Source organism: Aulonocara sp. 'chitande type north' Nkhata Bay, linkage group LG22, assembly GCF_057382095.1.
Source record: "Aulonocara sp. 'chitande type north' Nkhata Bay isolate Kocher_YH1m ecotype deep benthic linkage group LG22, A_spYH_male_GT1.1, whole genome shotgun sequence".
Lineage (NCBI taxonomy): Eukaryota > Metazoa > Chordata > Actinopteri > Cichliformes > Cichlidae > Aulonocara > Aulonocara sp. 'chitande type north' Nkhata Bay.
In genome coordinates this window covers 27,555,052-27,573,889 of record NC_141364.1, presented here as the reverse complement: position 1 = coordinate 27,573,889, position 18,838 = coordinate 27,555,052, and the positions used below count along the sequence as shown (strand labels likewise).

At 43.4% G+C, this 18,838-nt stretch overlaps 1 protein-coding gene across 1 annotated transcript; it reads right to left on the bottom strand.

The window, feature by feature from the left end:
• Positions 1-1,898: 1,898 nt before the first annotated feature.
• ints3 (integrator complex subunit 3) lies at positions 1,899-17,841 on the bottom strand. Its single transcript, XM_086279424.1, has 28 exons — positions 17,529-17,841; positions 16,877-16,960; positions 12,894-12,977; positions 12,704-12,817; positions 12,362-12,446; positions 12,207-12,273; positions 11,954-12,095; positions 11,640-11,867; positions 10,095-10,286; positions 9,922-10,009; positions 9,737-9,816; positions 9,529-9,620; positions 9,338-9,444; positions 9,085-9,204; positions 7,733-7,862; positions 7,590-7,644; positions 7,370-7,473; positions 7,116-7,280; positions 6,878-7,031; positions 4,803-4,871; positions 4,646-4,721; positions 4,445-4,558; positions 4,322-4,370; positions 4,053-4,220; positions 2,859-2,959; positions 2,704-2,776; positions 2,472-2,628; positions 1,899-2,396 (listed from the first exon to the last, which is right to left on the bottom strand). Exons 1-28 carry the CDS (start codon positions 17,610-17,612, stop codon positions 2,319-2,321), a joined length of 3,060 nt encoding a protein of 1,019 aa, XP_086135550.1. The 5' UTR covers positions 17,613-17,841; the 3' UTR covers positions 1,899-2,318.
• Between the last annotated feature and the right edge of the window lie 997 nt (positions 17,842-18,838).

The window sequence follows — 18,838 nt, the reverse complement described above, 5'->3', positions numbered from 1 at the left end:
AAGCAGTAAGTATAAAATATCATTCATCTCTGTGTTTCAAGGTCTTATTCAACTTTATTCTGACTCATTACATGATATTTTTCTGTTTTGGCATGGTAGGAACACCAGGGCATGGGTCTGAGTGAAGGCAAACTTTCATGAGAACAAAGGCGTGTCCATATTTGACACAAGTGCAGGAGGAAGCTCAGGTTTATTCCTCTGTACTGGTCCCATCATGGACAGCTCTTTTTCTGCAGTTGCAGGCCAAGGGCATATGAAGTAAACAAGGTGTTACTGGTGATTGTTTTCTTTTGGAAACCTTCTGCAATGTTAGGGACAACTCGCGGCCAGACGGTTTGCCATCATACACTCCATGTACAGCTGTACCTGGCATCACATACTGCCCATGTTTTTATCTTATTCAATCTCTGTGTGCTCTAGTCTGGAGTTATTACCAAGGTGTCCTTGGGCAAGTTACTGAACCCCAACTTGGTCTCTGATGCATCCATTGGCATTTGAAAATTAAAAAGCATAATACAAGCAGAATACATTGTATATAATGCTTTCAGTACTCGAGTAGAAAAGCCACTGAAGGAGTATGGGACCTGGCATATGTGCTTGGACTGTGGTAGATTGTCTTTCTCTTTGACGCACGAGAGAGTCATGCATCGTCTGTCACTGGGAAGGATAGAAGACCAGATCAGTGTTTCCTCACATTACTGCAAATATTCCTGTCTCAGCTGACTCCTCTTTCTTGCTTGATCTTCATCATAATTGAAATGGATGATGTGTAGTCCTCTGACACATCTTCTATTTCAGTTTCACATTCTGAAAATTCAAGAAACTTCAAGAAGCCCAGTCACTTTCTTTCCAAGCTCCTCAGACTACCATGTCCTGGATTGATGAGAACCTACTTGAACATAGTTCAGATTCTTCATCACTTCCTTCACTTCATAGCCTTCTTCCACTTCTGCAGGAGGGTGATGTGCTTTTTCAGAGAAAGGGTAGCATGTGCTCTAAATATTGACAATATTTTCTTTATCTTCTAACCCTGGATCTTCCTGAAAGTTGATTCGTCCTTCTCATTATACTAGAGGACAATATATGCTTTGCTCTACTGGTCATTCCTTTCCTCAACATGGTAAAAAAAAAAAAAAAGTATGCTCACAAGCCTCCAGTGCAATGGAGGCTTGTGAGCATACTTTGTGTATGTATTATTGTAGGGTCTACCTTACAATATGAAGCACCTTGATGCATCTGTTGTTGTGATTTGGCGCTGTAAAAATACAATTGAATTGAATGTAGAGCACCTGCCTCCTCATTGGGCTGCCTGTTGTTGTTGTTGTGGTTGTTATGACCTTTAAGCAAGACCATTGACCCCACACATCAGTGATTCAAGATCAAAGATGTTTGAAAGCAGTATGGTGTGAAAATACGGCTCTTTGCAACACTTTGTACTTTGGGCACATTTTCATCCCCGAGGACAATAAAAACCCCATAAATAAAACAAATTACTTAAAACTTATTCCAATCATGCATAGCATAGTACTGAATAACTGTTATTTTCAGACCATTTGATGAATAAAAAACACATTTTTGATAGCAAAAGATTTCTGCAGAGGACAAAAATGTCCCAAGGACAACACAAGGGTTAATTCTGAAACTGTCCTGCTATTGGCTCAGTCCAGCTATAACAGAAATGCAATGACATCACTGCTCCTCACTGGCTGCTCCGTGCTCTCACCGTTTTATTACCCAGCTTTAAGTCAGTTCACTTCTGAGCTGCTTCGTCTGTTCTGTTTTTTACCCTCCTGCATCTGATGAACGCCACGAAAAGGTGTTAAAAGGACCTTTGCGGCACACCCCATTCCCCTCCACCCTCTCCACCCCCATCAAACTCCCAATAACAGACAGCTGAGTCTGAAACCAACCATCAGTTTTTATACAAAGAACTCATTGACATGACGGAGCTTTTACTGCAGGGAGCCAAACAGGAAGGAGGCGCTAAAAACAGCAAGAAGTGAGGATTTTCCAAAAAAAAAGTACAACCCATCCCCCCAAAAAAGGAACAAAAATCATCATCATCACGTCTGCTGTTAAAATCAGTCTGAGTTCCTCCTTCCCCCAGTGCATTGTGGGAGATCAGCCACACACAGTGACCTTTGACTGCTGGTCTCCATGGAAACAGCACATTAAAAGTCAGTTCATCACATGGAGTTAAAGTTGGCAGCATCTCAGAGCTCCACCTCCCAGCAGCAGTCAGTGCATGTCATCAGGAAGAGACATGGTCTCTCCCAGTACATGGAGCAGCTGGCATGTGATCTTGTTTGGAGGTTCCTTCAGTCACTGTCAGAGCCAACAGCTGATGATCCTTTCCGTTTCCTCTTTGGAGCTTTGGGCTTTGAGTCCTCCTCCTCCTGCAACAACATAACAAGATCAGAAACAGACCTGAACCAAAACAAGACTTGAACGTGTATAGAGGGGGTACATACAGAGCCGCTGCTGGATGCACTTTCTTCCTCATTGTTGGTGGGTGGAGCAACTCCCTTCCTGGAACGAGGTGACGAGGCTGGAGCTTTACGGCGCGACTTTGGCGGCTTCGTCTGAGAGTCCTCGTATTCCTCCGCCAGGGCGAACAGATCGCTGAACCTGACAGGGAAGATGAGACGTAAACAGCAGTGTTGTGATGTAATCGTTTGTGTGTGTCTGTGGGAGTAAATGTACCTCATCTTGTGGGCCTCATCACAGCTTGCTTGGACGTGCTGCAGAGCCTGAAGTATCGGAGTCTGAGTGAAGACTGACAGAGACATACAGACATTAGCACATTCAGGTCATCAGTAATTGGTTGACAATCGAGAACTGTGTGTGAGGGTACTGACAGTTGTTCTTGGTGTTGCTCAGACTCAGTCTGAGGTTGTCCATGTGCTCCAAGATCTGTTCCAGGGTCAGCTGAGCCAGTTTACTGCTCGAACTGCGCAGACTGAAGACAGAATAACGTTAACAGAACTGACACTACAGACAAAGAAATGAACCTGAGAAGTACAGATGAACAGAGGAGGGGCATGTCCCAGTTCAGGAGCTACATCCTTTAAAGGCTGCATCTGAAGGCGTACAAGGCTGCCCCAATTCAAAGGTTTCAACAAATGTGTTCTCCTTTTACCTGAATTTGAAAACAAGTGGGGGGGGAGGTGCGCGGTATGAAAAGGGAAGAAAAACCAACAAGAACATTTTTCAAAGGGGGGCCTAGCAAAAACAGTTTGGGAACCACTGACTTAATGCAGCTCAGGTTCCAATTGCTTACAGATATAAAGTATGTACATTTTTTATTTTAATTTGTGTTTTAATCCTGCGACTTACCGCACATTTGATTTCCTTTGTCTGAAAACGTTTTATATATTTTGGGGTAAGTTCATCAACAGCTGGTTTGTCCAACTACAGGGCTCAAGGCCCGGTGTCCTGCAGGTTTTAGATATCACCCTGGGTCAACACACCTGAATCAAATGATCAGTTCATTACCAGGCCTCTGGAGAACTTCAGGACATGTTGAGGAGGTAATTCAGCCATTTAAATCAGCTGTGTTGGATCAAGGACACATCTGAAACCTGCAGGACACCGGCCTTCGAGGCCTGGAATTGGACACCCCTGATCTACAGCGTTACATCATATTTTATAAGGATGTTGTGTTTTTGTATCATATAGCCACTTACTTGTGGCCTTGTGGTCTTTGAAGAACCCACTCTGCATGGGCCGAGTCCTGCAAGTGTGAAGCCCCTGATATGGGACACAGCTGAGGAGAGCCCCAAGAAGTACAGATGCAAAGAGGGGAGAGCCCCAGGCAGAACTCACAGTCCTCACCTGTTTTTTTTTTTACGTCCTTATGTCATCACCTTCAAATTGTCCTTTTTATTGTAATTTCTGTTTTTACGTTATCCTAACCTCTTCTGTCTTTTTTCTCTTTCATCTATTTGTGCCCTCATCTGTTTTTCTTTTCTTACCTGTCTTTTTAGAGTTTTTCCCTCAACTCAGTCTCCTTCTACGTTAGTCACTTTTTGTGGTTAACTCTCTGTGCTTACCTCTGTCTCTTGCGGGGTTGGTTGTTGTTCTTGATCAGCTGGGCCTTTATGTTTTCTGCCAGTGTGTCGTCGTATTTGGTAGCCCAGTGTCTCAGGATGCTAGTGGCGAACTGGTCTTCTGGGTGACAGGGACGACTCAGGACCATTTTCACCATCTCTTCGCTGGGCCTGTCACAAAAACATGAAGGGATGTTAACAGGGACACAGAAACACAGCTCAAATGCGGAACAGAAACACATGTGAAATGGGGTGTCTGCTATGTGTCATACTTTTCTCTGCGAAGCTGCAGCAGCAGGCAGGACAAGGCCTCAGGGTGCTCTGAACCATAAACAGAAAGGAGGGTTACAATCTTTCCTTTGCTTTGTGTCCCTGTCTATTGAGGATTTATTCACCTTTGTATTTGAGGTGCTGCAAGATGGGGATGATGGTTTCCAGGGGAATGCTGTGGGCCAGAAACAGCTGCCAGGTGCTATATTGCTCGAAGGTCTCCCACTCGAGTGACTGAACTGTGGAGATCGAGGATAAACAAGCAAATGAAGATGGACCATGGCCCGAAAAACTGAAGAGTCAAACTTTTAATCCGAGTTTCTCACTGAGGATGTTGAGCACAGAATCTTTCCGGAACATCACCAGGTTCCCCATCATCACGTGACACATCAGCTCCTGTAACTGCACACACACACAAACACACACAGATGAGACATGGTTTCCCAGCCAGAGCAGCGGGGACGCACCGATCAGGTTTATTACCTGTGTGGAGTCGATAACGGCGACGATCATGTTGAGAAGCTCGCCACTCCGCAGCGTCTCATCTGGAAACTGAACAAGAGCAGGGACCTTCATCAGAGTACTACATTTTCAGTGCTCACACACACAAACTACACCCTTTTTGGCTCCTACCTCAAAGCACACTGTGCGCTGTCGATCTTACGTGCTGCACAATAATGTTTAACATTTAGTATTTACTGTTATATTCCCATCGATCATCATGATGTTGTTTATTCTATTGCTCTCAACAGGTGATCCAGGTGATTGATATATGTATTTTTTGTCTGCTTATTTTGTTGGTCTTTGTTTTTTGCCCTTTATCCCCGTCCCTCTTCTCCGCTGTTTTTTCCCCCCCTCTTTCTTTCTCCCTTTTCTTTTCCTCATTCAAGTCTGTCCCGTATCTAACAAGTGAAAATAAAAAAATAAAATAAACAATAAAAGGTGAATCAAATAGACCATTACGGCAAGGCTGGGATGGTTTATTTGGTAAAGTAAATCCGTTGGGCATCTTTCTTCGCCTTTAGACAATAATTCTGATGGCAAAAGAGCCAAACGGGACAGGCAAAAAAAAAAAAAAAAAAAAGTACTACATTTTCACGTCACATAAAAATGTCATATTGTGATACCATTTCTATAGCGATGCCATACTTTTATGTTCCCTTGTCCCGAGACAAGCCCGGGCATGTCTGAGAACGAGTGACCCAAGACATGATGTTCCAGTTTGATGATGTTTAAGAGTTCAGTTAGTTTAATTATTGTTAAGCTGTTATGTTGTACTTTTACTGGTTAGGCTACTCTTGTACTTGTGTTTGTCTTATGCTGGGTCACTACTACCGCACTCCTCTGTTTCAGTACAGTCAAACATTAAATCATACAGTGTGTCCCCAACAGTGTTGGTCAAGTTACTTGAAAAAAGTAATCAGTAACTAATTACTGATTACTTCCCCAAAAAGTAATCCTGTTACATTACTGATTACTTATTTTCAAAAGTAATTAATTACTTAGTTACTTTTTAAAAACACGATTTACAACCTGAATAGGTAATAAAGCGATAGATCTTTCAGCCCAATTCTACTTTTTCTGCATACTCCATCATACAAAATGTAATCAAATGGAAAAGTCTCTTTTTAAAACTTGTTTTATTAGTTTTAATCTTTTAACTTTATGCATCAAGCAAAAATGTAATTATATGCAACATTCTCTGACTTGAATTAGTTTAACATTTAAACCTATTTTCTGCACATTCCAGCACATAAAATAAAATATTTTTTGTGTTTACACTCAGTCTTTCAAATAGATGCAAGTAAAACACAGCAGAAAATAAATAAAGTCAAAGACTCAGCGGTCCTGTTGCTCTATTTTCACCTGTAAAGCAGGCGGAGGTTTACCCTGGTGCAGGTGTGCCGCGGTCAGTTGAAGAATCCGCGAGTTTCTCTGTGAGTTTCCCATTACCTCGTTGCGCACTCGGTGCTTGTTTGGAAGTTTAGGGGTTTTTTTCGCTGTAAAAAGAAGTTTTCTTCCCATGCACGATGGACGCTAATGTTTTTGTCACTTTTTATGGAATCAAACTCAAAGTAAGGTCAGTACTTCCACGCTTTAAACGCTGCACGCTCATACTCTCTCCCACAATCGATATGTGATCCACTGTTGATCTGCACACAGCTGTTGTCACGAACGTCGTGCTTGCTTACGTCACTGTCATGAGACATTCTTGCAAAAAAATCACGGTTTTAGTAACGCAGTAACGCAGCGTTCCTACGGGAAAGTAACGGTAATCTAATTACTGTTTTTGCAATAGTAATCCCTTACTTTACTCGTTACTTGAAAAAAGTAATCAGATTACAGTAACGCGTTACTGCCCATCTCTGGTCCCCAATGACAGCAGCTCATTGGAAAAGAAGGATGGAAGTTTCAGGAGCATTTTAAAGGACATGAAGGGAAAAAATAAATTCCTGGAAGGATGCTCTTAAATCAGTACTTCTACTGTGTGAAGATTTTCTGGCTGGTCTCTTTTTTAGAGACTTTTTGTGGTGCATGTAAGACTTGGGTAAGCCTACCTCAGAGTAAATTGAGGGTGTGAGGTAGCAGAGTAGCCGGACGTCGTCCTCCTGACAAGCCTTCATGTCCATCATCAGACAAGTGTGGAGGTCACCAAGTGCCGTCGCCTGAGCAAATGACTCGTACAACATCATCTTCCCATTTGCTGCTTTACTGTTGACAGACACAGACATGGAGTTTAACCACGTTTCTCCTATCAACATCTGTGACAGCAGCTTTTTTGTCACACCTGCTCACCTAGCCTTCAGGTAGTACAGCAGGTGATAACCGATCTTTGGCTGCTTCTGGTAAAGTTCAGCAAGCATGTCTAGCAGAACTGAGAAACCGCTGTTGTCCTCTTGCATGGTGACAAGGTTCCTGAAGATCAGACAAACGGGTTTACAAACCGACTCCTCCAGGGACCTACAGAGAAATATAGACGGGTCATCAGAGAGAGCCAGACATGAGTCAATAAGGAGAGAGAGAAGGGGACAGAGTCAGTCTGATCTTACTCCTCCGTGATCTCCTCCGGCAAGACTTCTCCTCTGAAATGATCTTTGAACAGTTCGGCCAAACAGGAAGCCAGAGCTGACATCTGCTCTGTGTCAAAGTCCTCCTGTAGGACAGAACACAACATTGTACCAACATCTCTTAACACTGAAGCCCTGCAGCTGGCCGCACTCTTTTCTGATAAGCCACGAATTACTCATTTAACTCAACAAGATAGCTCACCTCCAGGATGAGATCCACAATCTCCTGCATCACCTCACACTGAGTCTCTGTGTCACTGCAGAGGAAGTGTTGCTGTCAGTTAACAGGAAATGACCTTGATGTAACATCTAACCTGAGGACCTGAAAAAAGACTGGACTTTCACCTGGTCTTCTGAATCTGCTGCACCTTCTCCTTCATTGTGTCATCTAATTGGTCAAGCCAGGGTGTGATATCAGCAGGCTCCTCAATCACAGCCTCTTTGATTGGATGAAATCTGAACTCCCTCTTTTTTCCTGAACAGTGATGGGAGGACAGGTGGTCAAATACTCTACTTCCTGTTTGGGGTGAATTGTTAGAAATTTATAGTAAAACTTCCAAATTATGAATTGGAAATTGAATTTATATTTATAAACTCACAGCTCATATTTCTTCCCCAAACTGGAATACCACACCAGTTAAATCCAGGATAAAACAGGTTATTCTGGTTTAAAGTAGTTTCTAAACCATTTTAAACTGTTTTATTCCAGGATACAATTTATTTCAATTAAACTTGTTTCATTGGTCCAACTTGTATTATTTTGTTTACTCCACTTTAAAATAAATTCATTCAGTTTTGTTCAGTCATTTTGACTTATTTGCATAGAAAAATATAACTGTTAAATTTAAACCCCATCATCTCTATTTCATGACTTAGTGTAGTTAGGTGGGGCTGCAATGGTAGTCCCAATCACCCCTTCACTGCAAACCGCCTCTCAATTTTACATACATCTTAGACACTGAGGGTTTTGCATGGTGCAAACATTGATGGAAACTGCTGACAGTCTCTTGTTTGTGTTGCATTTCTCTTATTGCTTCACTTTAATAGTGACAAACATCTTCATCAGAATTCTAGGGCACGTTTTGAAACACTCCCATCCAAACATGTATGTGCAGTTACACATTCGCTGTAGACTGAGCAACTTCTTGTTGGCAGTTTTCAATGTCTGTATTTTGGCCAAAGTTATAATTACCAGATTCGGATCCACATTTACTTTCCTGATTCTCGTTATGAGTTTTTTAAATTACTTAAATCATAGAAGGTATGCAATACTGTACAACAGATTAATGGGACAGCAGTGGAGAGCCTTCAGGACTTGCCTTAGAATCCTCTGGTTTAAAATATGTCTTCAACATTAAAGTAATTCAGTGACAGTTGTCAGTATTTCTGCTGCACAACAAACAATAACTTAATAATTAATTCAGCAAATGTTATTTTTCAAATTGTAAACAAACACAGTTTAAAACAGCATTTCTGTCATTGCCAGTGTAACTCAGTTTAACGCAATAACCTGAACAACAAAGTGACCAATCCCATTAGGACCCCGTCCTCATTTGAGCTCCGCCTACAAACTGTCAAAAGTAAATTTACTCGCATGAGAAGGATTTCTCCCTGAACGCAGGGAGCTACCAGCGAGAGCGTGGAACTGTAACAGCGCATGCAATCAAGTCATCTGAAGTTGTTTCTCCAGGTGTTACCTTTGTTGTTGACTTCCTCCTCATCGTCACTGAAAGTTGCTTCTGTGTTGTCGTAGCAACTCTCCTCCTTGTCCAACACATGATTGTCCATCTCCATGGAAACAGACTCCTCCATCTTCACTGCATAATTGAAAAAAATAAAGTGAAAGAGAGGGAAGAGGTTAATGTTTGTGTCTACTCACCTGTGTGTGTGTGTGTGTGTGTGTGTGTGTGTGTGTGTGTGTGTGTGTGTGTGTGTGTGTGTGTGTGTTACCTTCAGTAGGAGGTGATGGTGGGCTGCAGAACTCGGGGAATCTTTCTCTGAGCATTGACCGGAGCTCTCGGTCCAGCTTTGGGTTATCAAACAGTGGAGCGAGGTGACTGAAAGAGAGATCAATAACCAATAATCAAAAATGATCCCTGTGATAGAGTGGTCAATAATCAATAAATATTGATGCTTCTTACGCCAGGACCCTCTTTTCCATAATGAAGTTTAGCGAGTTGAAGACACCCTGACGGACCTGAGACTCCAAAGGAGGGAAGAAATGAGGGATGATCTGAAGAGGGGAGAAAGCAGACCAACAATAAGAGGAGAGAAATTAAAACCTGGTAAAGTGTGTGTGTGTGTGTGTGTGTGTGTGTGTGTGTGTGTGTGTGTGTGTGTGTGTGTTACCCTGCACATGAAGTCCAACAGCGTTGCAGTGATGGCAGGATGAGGTTTCATGGAGTGATGCATCACCAGAATGGCTGGCTCTGAAACACATCATCACAGGTGAGTGCTGTTTTACCTGTCTACCTAATAACATGATGACATCATCTCTGACCAACACCACTCTGGTGTAGCCTAAATTGTGTTACCTATGTTCATGATGCTGTCCTTCTCAGGGTTGAAGAACAGCCAATCATAAAAGAGAGCCAGCTTAGCATTGGAGGCCGCCACGTTTGACTGCAGTCACACAAATCAATTGATTATTAGTTATTGACCTATAACAATTCCTGCAGATTGACAGCCTGAAACCAGATCCCCTTACCGTGCAAGTGGTTAGCAGCCAGCCAATAATAGCCCAGCGTGGCAGGATATCAGAGCTCAGGACCTCATTGGATGGATGTACTACCCCGCAGATGTAGCGAATCAGATCACAGCGTAGTGATTGGCTCTCTGCTGTGGACAGGTACTGTCTCTGAAACCAGTCCTGGTACCGTTTCTGCTGCCCAAAACGCACCTGAGCAGAGATGGAGAAAGAGTCAAAATCAACTGAGTCACAGGTGGAGAAACACCCAAATCACAGCATTTAATAACGTGGTTGAGGTGAGAGTGCGAATGGCACCTTTGTCTGACCTGTTTACCTGCTGTATTTGTTTTGTTGGAGGCTTTTGCACTGGTGAGTATGACTGTCAGGCTCTACTACACATCTGAGCTTTTAAGAAATATCACAGCTCTTCTTTTGTGTAACCTGGTGAGCCACTCTCTCAGGGCCCTATATATACCCTTTAGCTGACCTCCTGTGAACGCAGAAGAAGGAAGGGGGAAAAAGGCTGGAGTCCAGGCGATATTGGTGATGATGATTTGTTGCAATTGCCAGTGCTATTTGATCAGCATGGTGTTCCCTGATTCATCAGGATACTACATGTTTTCCTCCCTGGATGCTTTTGCAGGACCTGCTGTCTCTGTCAGGTGCTGACAGCCACCGTGCTGGAGGTGAAACGATCCTCCAGCTCCTCGCAGGACAGCACTGATAAATGCATGGTCCATCTCATCTTAAATGATCCTAATCAGACCAGAAACTTGGTTTTCTTGTCTCTGACAGAAACAGATGCTACAGATAAACCTGCAGCTAAACGGACTGTAATGGACTCTTAACTTAACTCGGCATGTGTTCAGGTCCCACTCACAGCAAGGGGCTAACACTGTTGGATCTTTCAGCTGCCTTTGACACAGTAGATTGTGGTATCCTGAGTGACAGCCTGCAATTGTGGGTGGACATCTCTGAGTCAGTTCTGGGCTTGTTCTCTTTCTGTCTCTCTCACAGGAGTTTATTTTCCCACTTTACCTTGTGATGTGTCCCAAAGTTTGATCTTAGGGCCCATGTTGCTTTTCCTGTATATGCTTACACAGGGACACATCTGAATGATTTTGAAGGCATCTTAAAGCATTGTTACGCAGATGACATCCAGATGACATGCGGTTCCAGAACCCAGAATTTAGCCAAGGTCTGTCTCCTTAAAAGCTCTCTTGTGTCTGTGAACTACTACATCATTACATAACTATTACACCTCTGAGGTCACCTGATCAGTGCTTGTCCAGTTTAAAGCCAAAACGAGACTGAGCTTTTCAGATTTTGAATTCCATATTGTGGTACTAAAAGATCTGGTGGTGATAGTTTCAGTCATTATGTACTACTTATAAGGTTGGGGAATCCTGCAGTCAGGTGAGACTTGAGAATGAGTGAAGAAGCAGATGAACAGAATCAACTTCTGGAAATTAGTTATGTGGAGAACCACTCTAACATAATTAAATACAGAGTGGTACCCTCTTCTTAAAGATCATTACATTTATGAGGTAAAAGAGGCTTTACCCTGGAGGTCATGAACAGTAGTTTGGTCTCCATGTCTGGTGTGAGTCGACAGGCCAGAAACTTCCTGGAGGTCCGAGCCGTCAGTAGTTGGAGGACACCCGTGAACTGAGGGCTCAGGACTTGAGGATTGTGCAGCAGGTCTCTCCACAGCAGCTCCATCTCTGGGATCCGAGCAACATTTTGCAGCAGACGAACCAGATCTCTGCCGATGATTAGACAATCCATGAACTACAGACAGAGAGAGGTCATCAGTGTAAAGAGAAGGCGTTAAATACATAACAGACCACACCATACTTCCTTCCTCTCCTTATTACCTTCTCCCTCAGCATGCTGATGCAGAAGTCCACTTCTTTCTGGCGCAGAGGCAGCAAGTTCGGAGCTCCGTGGTCCACAATCAGGCGAAGGTAAGTGTAGACTGACATCGCTATGAGCATCCCACTCTTCAATACCCACTCTCTGGAGAGACACAAATAATCAGCTGCTGCACTATAAAAACCCACTCTGGGCTCTAACAGAGACAGAAAAAAGCAGCTGATACTACAGTCTGAAAAAAACAGTGAATCATACTTCTGCTCGAGCAGGATATCCAGGACACTCTCAGCCAGCCACAGGTTTTTGGTGGAGATGTCTCCGCCTGTGCAGAGAGAACAGTGACATTACAGTCAGAGCGAGTGGTGACAGGATTCGTAGTTTCAGCTCAGGTAAAAATCCAAGTGTCTCACCTGCAATCTGTTTCAGCAGTGTCATGATGACGCCATCAGCTCCCATCACGCCACTCTTCACCAGCTCTCTGACCAGCCACACTAGCTGCACACACACCAGCACTTCATTAGTAACCACCACAGTCAGGTTCAGGTGAGATCCCACATTTAAGACCAGGACCTGAGGAGGGACGCTGCTGTCCTGTCCTCTCAGGACCTAACCTGGTCTGCCTCTGTTCCTTCACAATGGTAAACACGGGTCCCTGCTACCCAAAACACTTGTATATAACTGTGTGCAGTTATCTTTGTGTGTGTGTGTGTGTGTGTGTGTGTGTGTGTGTGTCTCCACCTGTATTGGTTTACCTGTGTTCGGGGGACGTCTTGCAGTTTCAGGAACTTCTCCATCAAGATCTGGTTGATTTTAACCAGGACAACGTTCATCCCATCTCTGTTGACCAGTGCCAGGTCTCTGTAACACTATCACCACACATAGTGATGTTATTGTAATGTCAGAGTCGCATCAGACATTACCCACAATGCTGCAGAAACTCACCCTCTGGGCCTGAGCCGGCTCTGTGAGGACCAGTGTGAAGAGACCCAAACACACCTCCTCATGCTGTTGCTGACCTTTACATGCCTACAGAACAGGTAAAACAGGAAGTTAGACACAAATTACAAAAATATAGTCTTTTCATTTTCAGGTCTCAGAAAATCAGGAAGGTCTCTGGTTCCAGCTGTTAAACACAGAGTAGACTGAATGAAGTGATTCAGAATTGGAGCACATTAGAGAGACTAGAGATTAGATGTTTCCAGCTCTGACATCCAGAAGTATTTGGACAAGGACACATTTTTGTAGTTTAGTCTCTGCACACTACCACACTGAATTTCAAATCAAACTCTCTGCTTTAGTTAAAGGAGTATAATAAAAATATTGCAATAAGGAATTCCAGGAATTTTTTATTCACAGTTCCCTATTTTCAATTTCATGGAGAGACCTGTTCTTTTGTTATTTCATTAAGTTAATATAGATCTGGAGTCGATTCCAAGGATTGTATTTGTATTTTATAGTCACTGAAATTTTCTATATGAGGGTCAAAGAGATGTCAGTGTAAGTGAAGGAGGTCATTGTTAGGCTGAAATACCCAAATGAACCAGTCAGAGAGTAGGGCTGTGCGATATGACCAAAATCTCATATCCTGATATTAAGACATCTATCGTCCGATAACGATATAAATCACAAAAATGTAACATTTTCTGTAAATTCTGTGAATCTCGGGCAGCTCGACTTGCGTGAAGTGTTTCCAGCTGCGCGTCATGTACCTGGAGTCGAGTGTTTTAACCGATGCATGAAACGATACATTTTCAGACATAAGTTGTAACAGCCGCCGTTTTCTTTGTGAGTATTTATTACACAGCCGTAAATATTGCCGTAAACAGTTTATTTTGCGACACCACGAAACAAACGATAGCGTAAAATGAAACGATAGACGTTTTTATATAGTTATCCGATATATATCGTTATATCGAACAGCCCTATCAGAGAGAGCTAAATCTTTAGACGTATCCAACAATCTGGTTCATTCTTGAAAAGACTGAATGCACCAAGCAGCAACAACAAACCAAGACCACAGATACATTAAAGAGCATGGTGACAGAATTATTTCCACAGTTCAGAAAAACCACCATCTAACTAAGTCAGGAATAGTGTTAAGAAGGCAGGAGCATCATCAAGCATCACATTCAAGAGACAATCAAGAAACACTTTAATAACAGGAAACAAGGTTTGCACCTTGTTGAAAACCAAGAAGGTGTAAACCACTGGTGGTCATCTGATTAGACTTTGCCAGATAGCATCAAACACAGCCAGCACAGTTCTGGAAAAAAAAAATGAAACCAAGATGAACCTGTACCAAAACAATGGAAGAGAAAAGTTTGAAGAAGGAGAGGAACAGTTGATCTGAAGCATCCACACAATCTTTGTGGACTGCTGATAGAAGCAGCAGGATAATGTGGGTTGAGTGTGCAGCGTTGTACTCCCTCACATTCTCACTGATGCTGCAGAACTGATCACACTTAGCTTCACAGAGGAGCTAGAACTTACAATACAACTTTATTTATATAGCAAATTTTAAAAACCTGCGGACACCAAAGTGCTTTACAATAGAAATAGGGAAATTAAGACATGATTAAATAAAAGACCATTAACAAATTACCACATATGTCAGCAGGTTGAAGGCACTAATTATACAGGAATAAAAGGGAATATAAGAACAAACTTACTAAGAAAAGATAAAAGATAAAGTACATAGATAAAAATGGAGCCAAATGTAAAATAGGGACACTAACTAGATGGAAAAGCTAGGTTAAATAAGTGAGTTTTTAAATGAGATTTAAAAGATAGAATGGAGTCTGACGCACGGATAGCGATGGGAAGGTTGTTCCACAGGTTAGGTGCAACAAGGGCAAAAGCACGGTCACCCCTAGATTTAAGTCTAGATCTAGGCTGAACCAAGAGTAAGTGGGCTGAAGACCTGAGGGCTCGCCCAGGGACATATGGACTAAGGAGATCGACAAGATAGCTAGGGGCTAAATTATTTATAATTTTAAAAGGTGAGCAACAATATTTTAAATTTGATACGATATGATGATGAGCCAAAGAAAACTCGAAAAACAAGCCATGAATCGGTTTCAAAAAGGACACTTTCGATTATTGAGAAATCTCTCTCTTGACGAGGGATGGTAAAAATGGTAAAAGGCCTGCATTTGTATAGCGCTTTTCTAGTCCCTAAGGACCCCAAAGCGCTTCACACTACATTCAGTCATCCACCCATTCACACACACAGTCACACACTGGCAATGGCAAGCTACATTGTAGCCACAGCTGTCCTGGGGCGCACTGACAGAGGCAAGGCTGCCGGACACTGGCGCCACCGGGCCCTCTGACCTCCACCAGTAGGCAAACATGGGGTTAGTATCTTGCCCAAGGATATTTGGCAGCCAGGAGGGAGCCTGGGATCGAACCACCGACCTTCTGATTAGTGGCTGACCTGCTCTGCCACCTGAGCTACAGCCACCCAAAACTTAAATGGGTATCGTTTAAGTTTTATCTGATACCGGTGCCAACCCGGTACTTTTGAAACAGTGCCGGTGCCGGTAACTACAACGGTGTTTGCTAGTTTACCTTACATGCATTAATTTAATAACGTGGTTAGCCTACTCAAGGTGCAGAGAAGAACGGCTGCTGTTGCCATCATCATTCATCATCATTTATGCTACATTGGCAGGGCTAGGGGCCAGGACTCTCCTCTTTGGGTTCTTGGGGGATGTTGATAACTCCGGGTCGATAACAGGCACCACACACGCAGTAGATGCGCTCGGTGTGAGGTCTTGCAGCAAGCTATCAAATACGGTGCATTTCTCGGCTTTTAAAAAACGCTATGCGTTGCCAGGTGTTTCATCAAATTCGAGGTGTTACCTCCTTTGCACAGTATCACCTTAAAGCACTTGTTGCAGGCTGCTGAGTTTGCATCTTTTGATGTGAAGCACAGCCAGACTTTTGACCGCTTCGCCTTGGGCATTTTTAATCTGTAGCTCTGCTCTAAAAGAACGTACCTACCTGGGCCCGCCTACTATCCTTGCAAAGGTAAAATGATTGGCTAGAATCCAAAGTGTATGACATCTCAGGGAAAAAAAGCACCGAAATGTGCGCTGCTTTTCGGTCTGGTTACTACCGTTTATGTCAGAACCGGTGCCATTATGGCACCGGATACCGGTACCCATCCCTACTCTTGACTCACTGATTGACACCACTGACTGGCCAGTTGTTGACATGCAATCTGTAGACGTCATATTTTCGGATCACAGCCCACATCAGCGGCACATCATAACAAACTAATCCACAGATTACATATCCTGCACATAACCCTAATAAGAGTCTTCAGTCGTTCTTTAGTACAAACTCTGGGTTTTCAGATACTGCAGTATTGTTAGGTTTCGCCTACAAGCACATCATGCCTAAATACAAGCATAGTCGTTTAATTTGGTGATTGCAGTACTATGTGTGAGTATTAAATGTAATAGTACTGAGAGGTGTGCTACGAATTGTGAAGATAAAGGCATTAGTGAGCTGTGAGGCTAAAGTCAGAGTTTTCTGTGTCATGAAGGACTAAATCACCATGGTAACTGATGCTCAACACATCACCTGCTGGAGATCAGGTTATGTTCAGAGTCTGAGTTAAAAATGAGGTGGATGTGCCATGTTTTCACTGATTCTTTTATTTAGCTCTCGTTTATTTGGCTTTAAAGCGTGATTTAGATTCTTTCCTGGAAAGTAAGTTTATAAATGAGTTGCTGCTGAGTTGTACCTTACAAACCCGCCAAATGCAGCCTGCATGTAAAGCTCCTGCAGCTCAGACTGTGCCCCAGGAAGGCTGAATGCACAAAATGTGTTTATGTTAGCTCCAAATGCTACTCCGTTTCTTCACATGGGTGGAAGTCATTAGTAGTATCAGCAGTAGTAGTACTGATGTTTCTTACGTTGGCCGTGAGTGCGTCATTGGCCTCCCTCTCTGACAGTCCATTGGTCAGTGCCTGGACGATTCCAACACAGCGCTCCAATCTCTGCAAGCAAACACAGCAATCAGTGTAAACAAGACAACAAACACTAAACACACCGACAACACAAGCACAACAAGAATCAATGCAAATACGAGAAACACAAACAGAAAATAGTAAAGATTAAAAAAAATAGCATCAACTAATCGATCAGCTGACGGCGCCCCACAGAAAAACTGAACTTTATCAAACAGCACTCACAGTTAGCGTCTGACAAGTGAGACACTGCGCATGTCACTTTTCTTATGTTCGTATGTTTACGTAGAGTTAGCATGCTAAGCTAACTGATTTGGTTTTAATGAGCCCCGCGGTTCGGTCCGCAGTCCCTCACACCGTGAACGACCACGACAGCAGAGACACAAATTCCACACCTCCGGTAGCAGTTCCGAGTCCCGCAACGTACCCTTCTGCTGAGCTAACGCTATGAGCCTGCTGCTAGCCGTGCTAACCGTCTAATAAAATGGTACCGCGGAGTCTTTATACCAAGGCTGCGCTGTCTGCCCATAAGCCCGCTCTGTCCTGGTTTAGTCCGGGTTTAGTCTGCCTTGAGATCAGCTAAACAGCGTCAACCTACCTCCTCCAGCTCGTCTTTGGCGTCCAGTGGGGTGGATACCAGGAGCCGGCCCTGCGGCTTCGCTTTCGCCGGTGCAGGCTCCATCTGCTCCCACTGCGCCTCGCCGGGCCCCGCGGAGTTGAGACGGACTGGGACTACCTGTGCTGGGGGGCGTGATGGGTGTCTGTGTCAGTATAACGGAGGATTTAGGGTCGGTGCCTTGCGGTGAGCCGCTTCGGACCTTTAATGTGTGTTTTCAGAACTTTTTCGGGGTCAGTTCGGACCGTGAGTCCCACTCTGTCCGACACTGTAACATAACGGACGTCCGCACTGAGCCAGCAGGGGGAAGAGGCGGGACCGCACACGCCGCCGACCAATCATTTCACTTACACCACAGACTGAAGTGAGCGTGGACCAATAACAGGAGCGAGAACCTGGAGCCAATCCTCGATCGCCTATACTGAAGGCCAACAGCATGGAAAGGGCTTCAGCGTGTTTATAGTGTTGTAGAGCAAATATTGAAGAACTGTAAAGTACGCAGTACTTGTCTGCTTACTGCACTTAGACTGCTGTTATACCACCTTTTGAGATACTTTTGAAGTATGTACAAAATAATAATAAAAAAAAACTGGTTTTCTTCATCCCAAATGTCAACATCTAACAAGTAAAAACCAGTAACAACATAAACTCAAAAAGAGGAATGTGAAATGGAATGTTTAAAAGATGGTAGTGAGACCTCCTGTGATGGAAGGTTTGGAGACATTGGCACTGACAAAAAGACAGCCAAACAAATGAGCTGCATGGATGACATTAATTCCTAAATGTCTCAAAACCTTTTAGAACCAGGCAGAGAAAAGATAGAAATAGTTGTTGTTGGTCCAAAAAGTCAGAGACAGAAAATTTGTTCATATTTATCATGCATTGTTGTCTGTTGGTACAACTGAGGAGGATAGTGGTATAGGAGGAAATGGAGATGATGATTCACTGTGGAGACCAGCAAAGAGAACAGTGGGAAGAAGAATAATCCAGATTTTTAACCACATTTGACTACTCTGCAGTGGGCTATTTTGGAACTAACATAACGGACGTCCGCACTGCTGGCTCAGTGCGGACGTCCATTTCCTCATATCTATTAGTTTTATTATGGACAAAACAGGACAATATAAAGTAAAGTAAAAACAAAAATCAATCTGCACACTCTAGGAGAAAGAACTGGACCACCTGCACATTCCACTTCCAGGGTCTACTTAGCCATGAAGCTCCTGGTGCCGTTTTTGAGCAGATGTTAATAACAGAGGAGATTTGGAGCACTGCAGAGTCGGCAGAGTGTT

Bases quoted from the DNA above. Each gene is read 5' to 3' on its own strand.
- ints3 (XM_086279424.1), bottom strand. From the start codon at position 17,612: ATGGAGCCTGCACCGGCGAAAGCGAAGCCGCAGGGCCGGCTCCTGGTA. The intron at 10,010-10,094 runs GTAAGGGGATCT...GTGTGACTGCAG, and splicing joins GGCTGCTAACCACTTGCACG to TCAAACGTGGCGGCCTCCAA. The intron at 2,629-2,703 runs GTACATTTACTC...CTTCCCTGTCAG, and splicing joins GATGAGGCCCACAAGATGAG to GTTCAGCGATCTGTTCGCCC.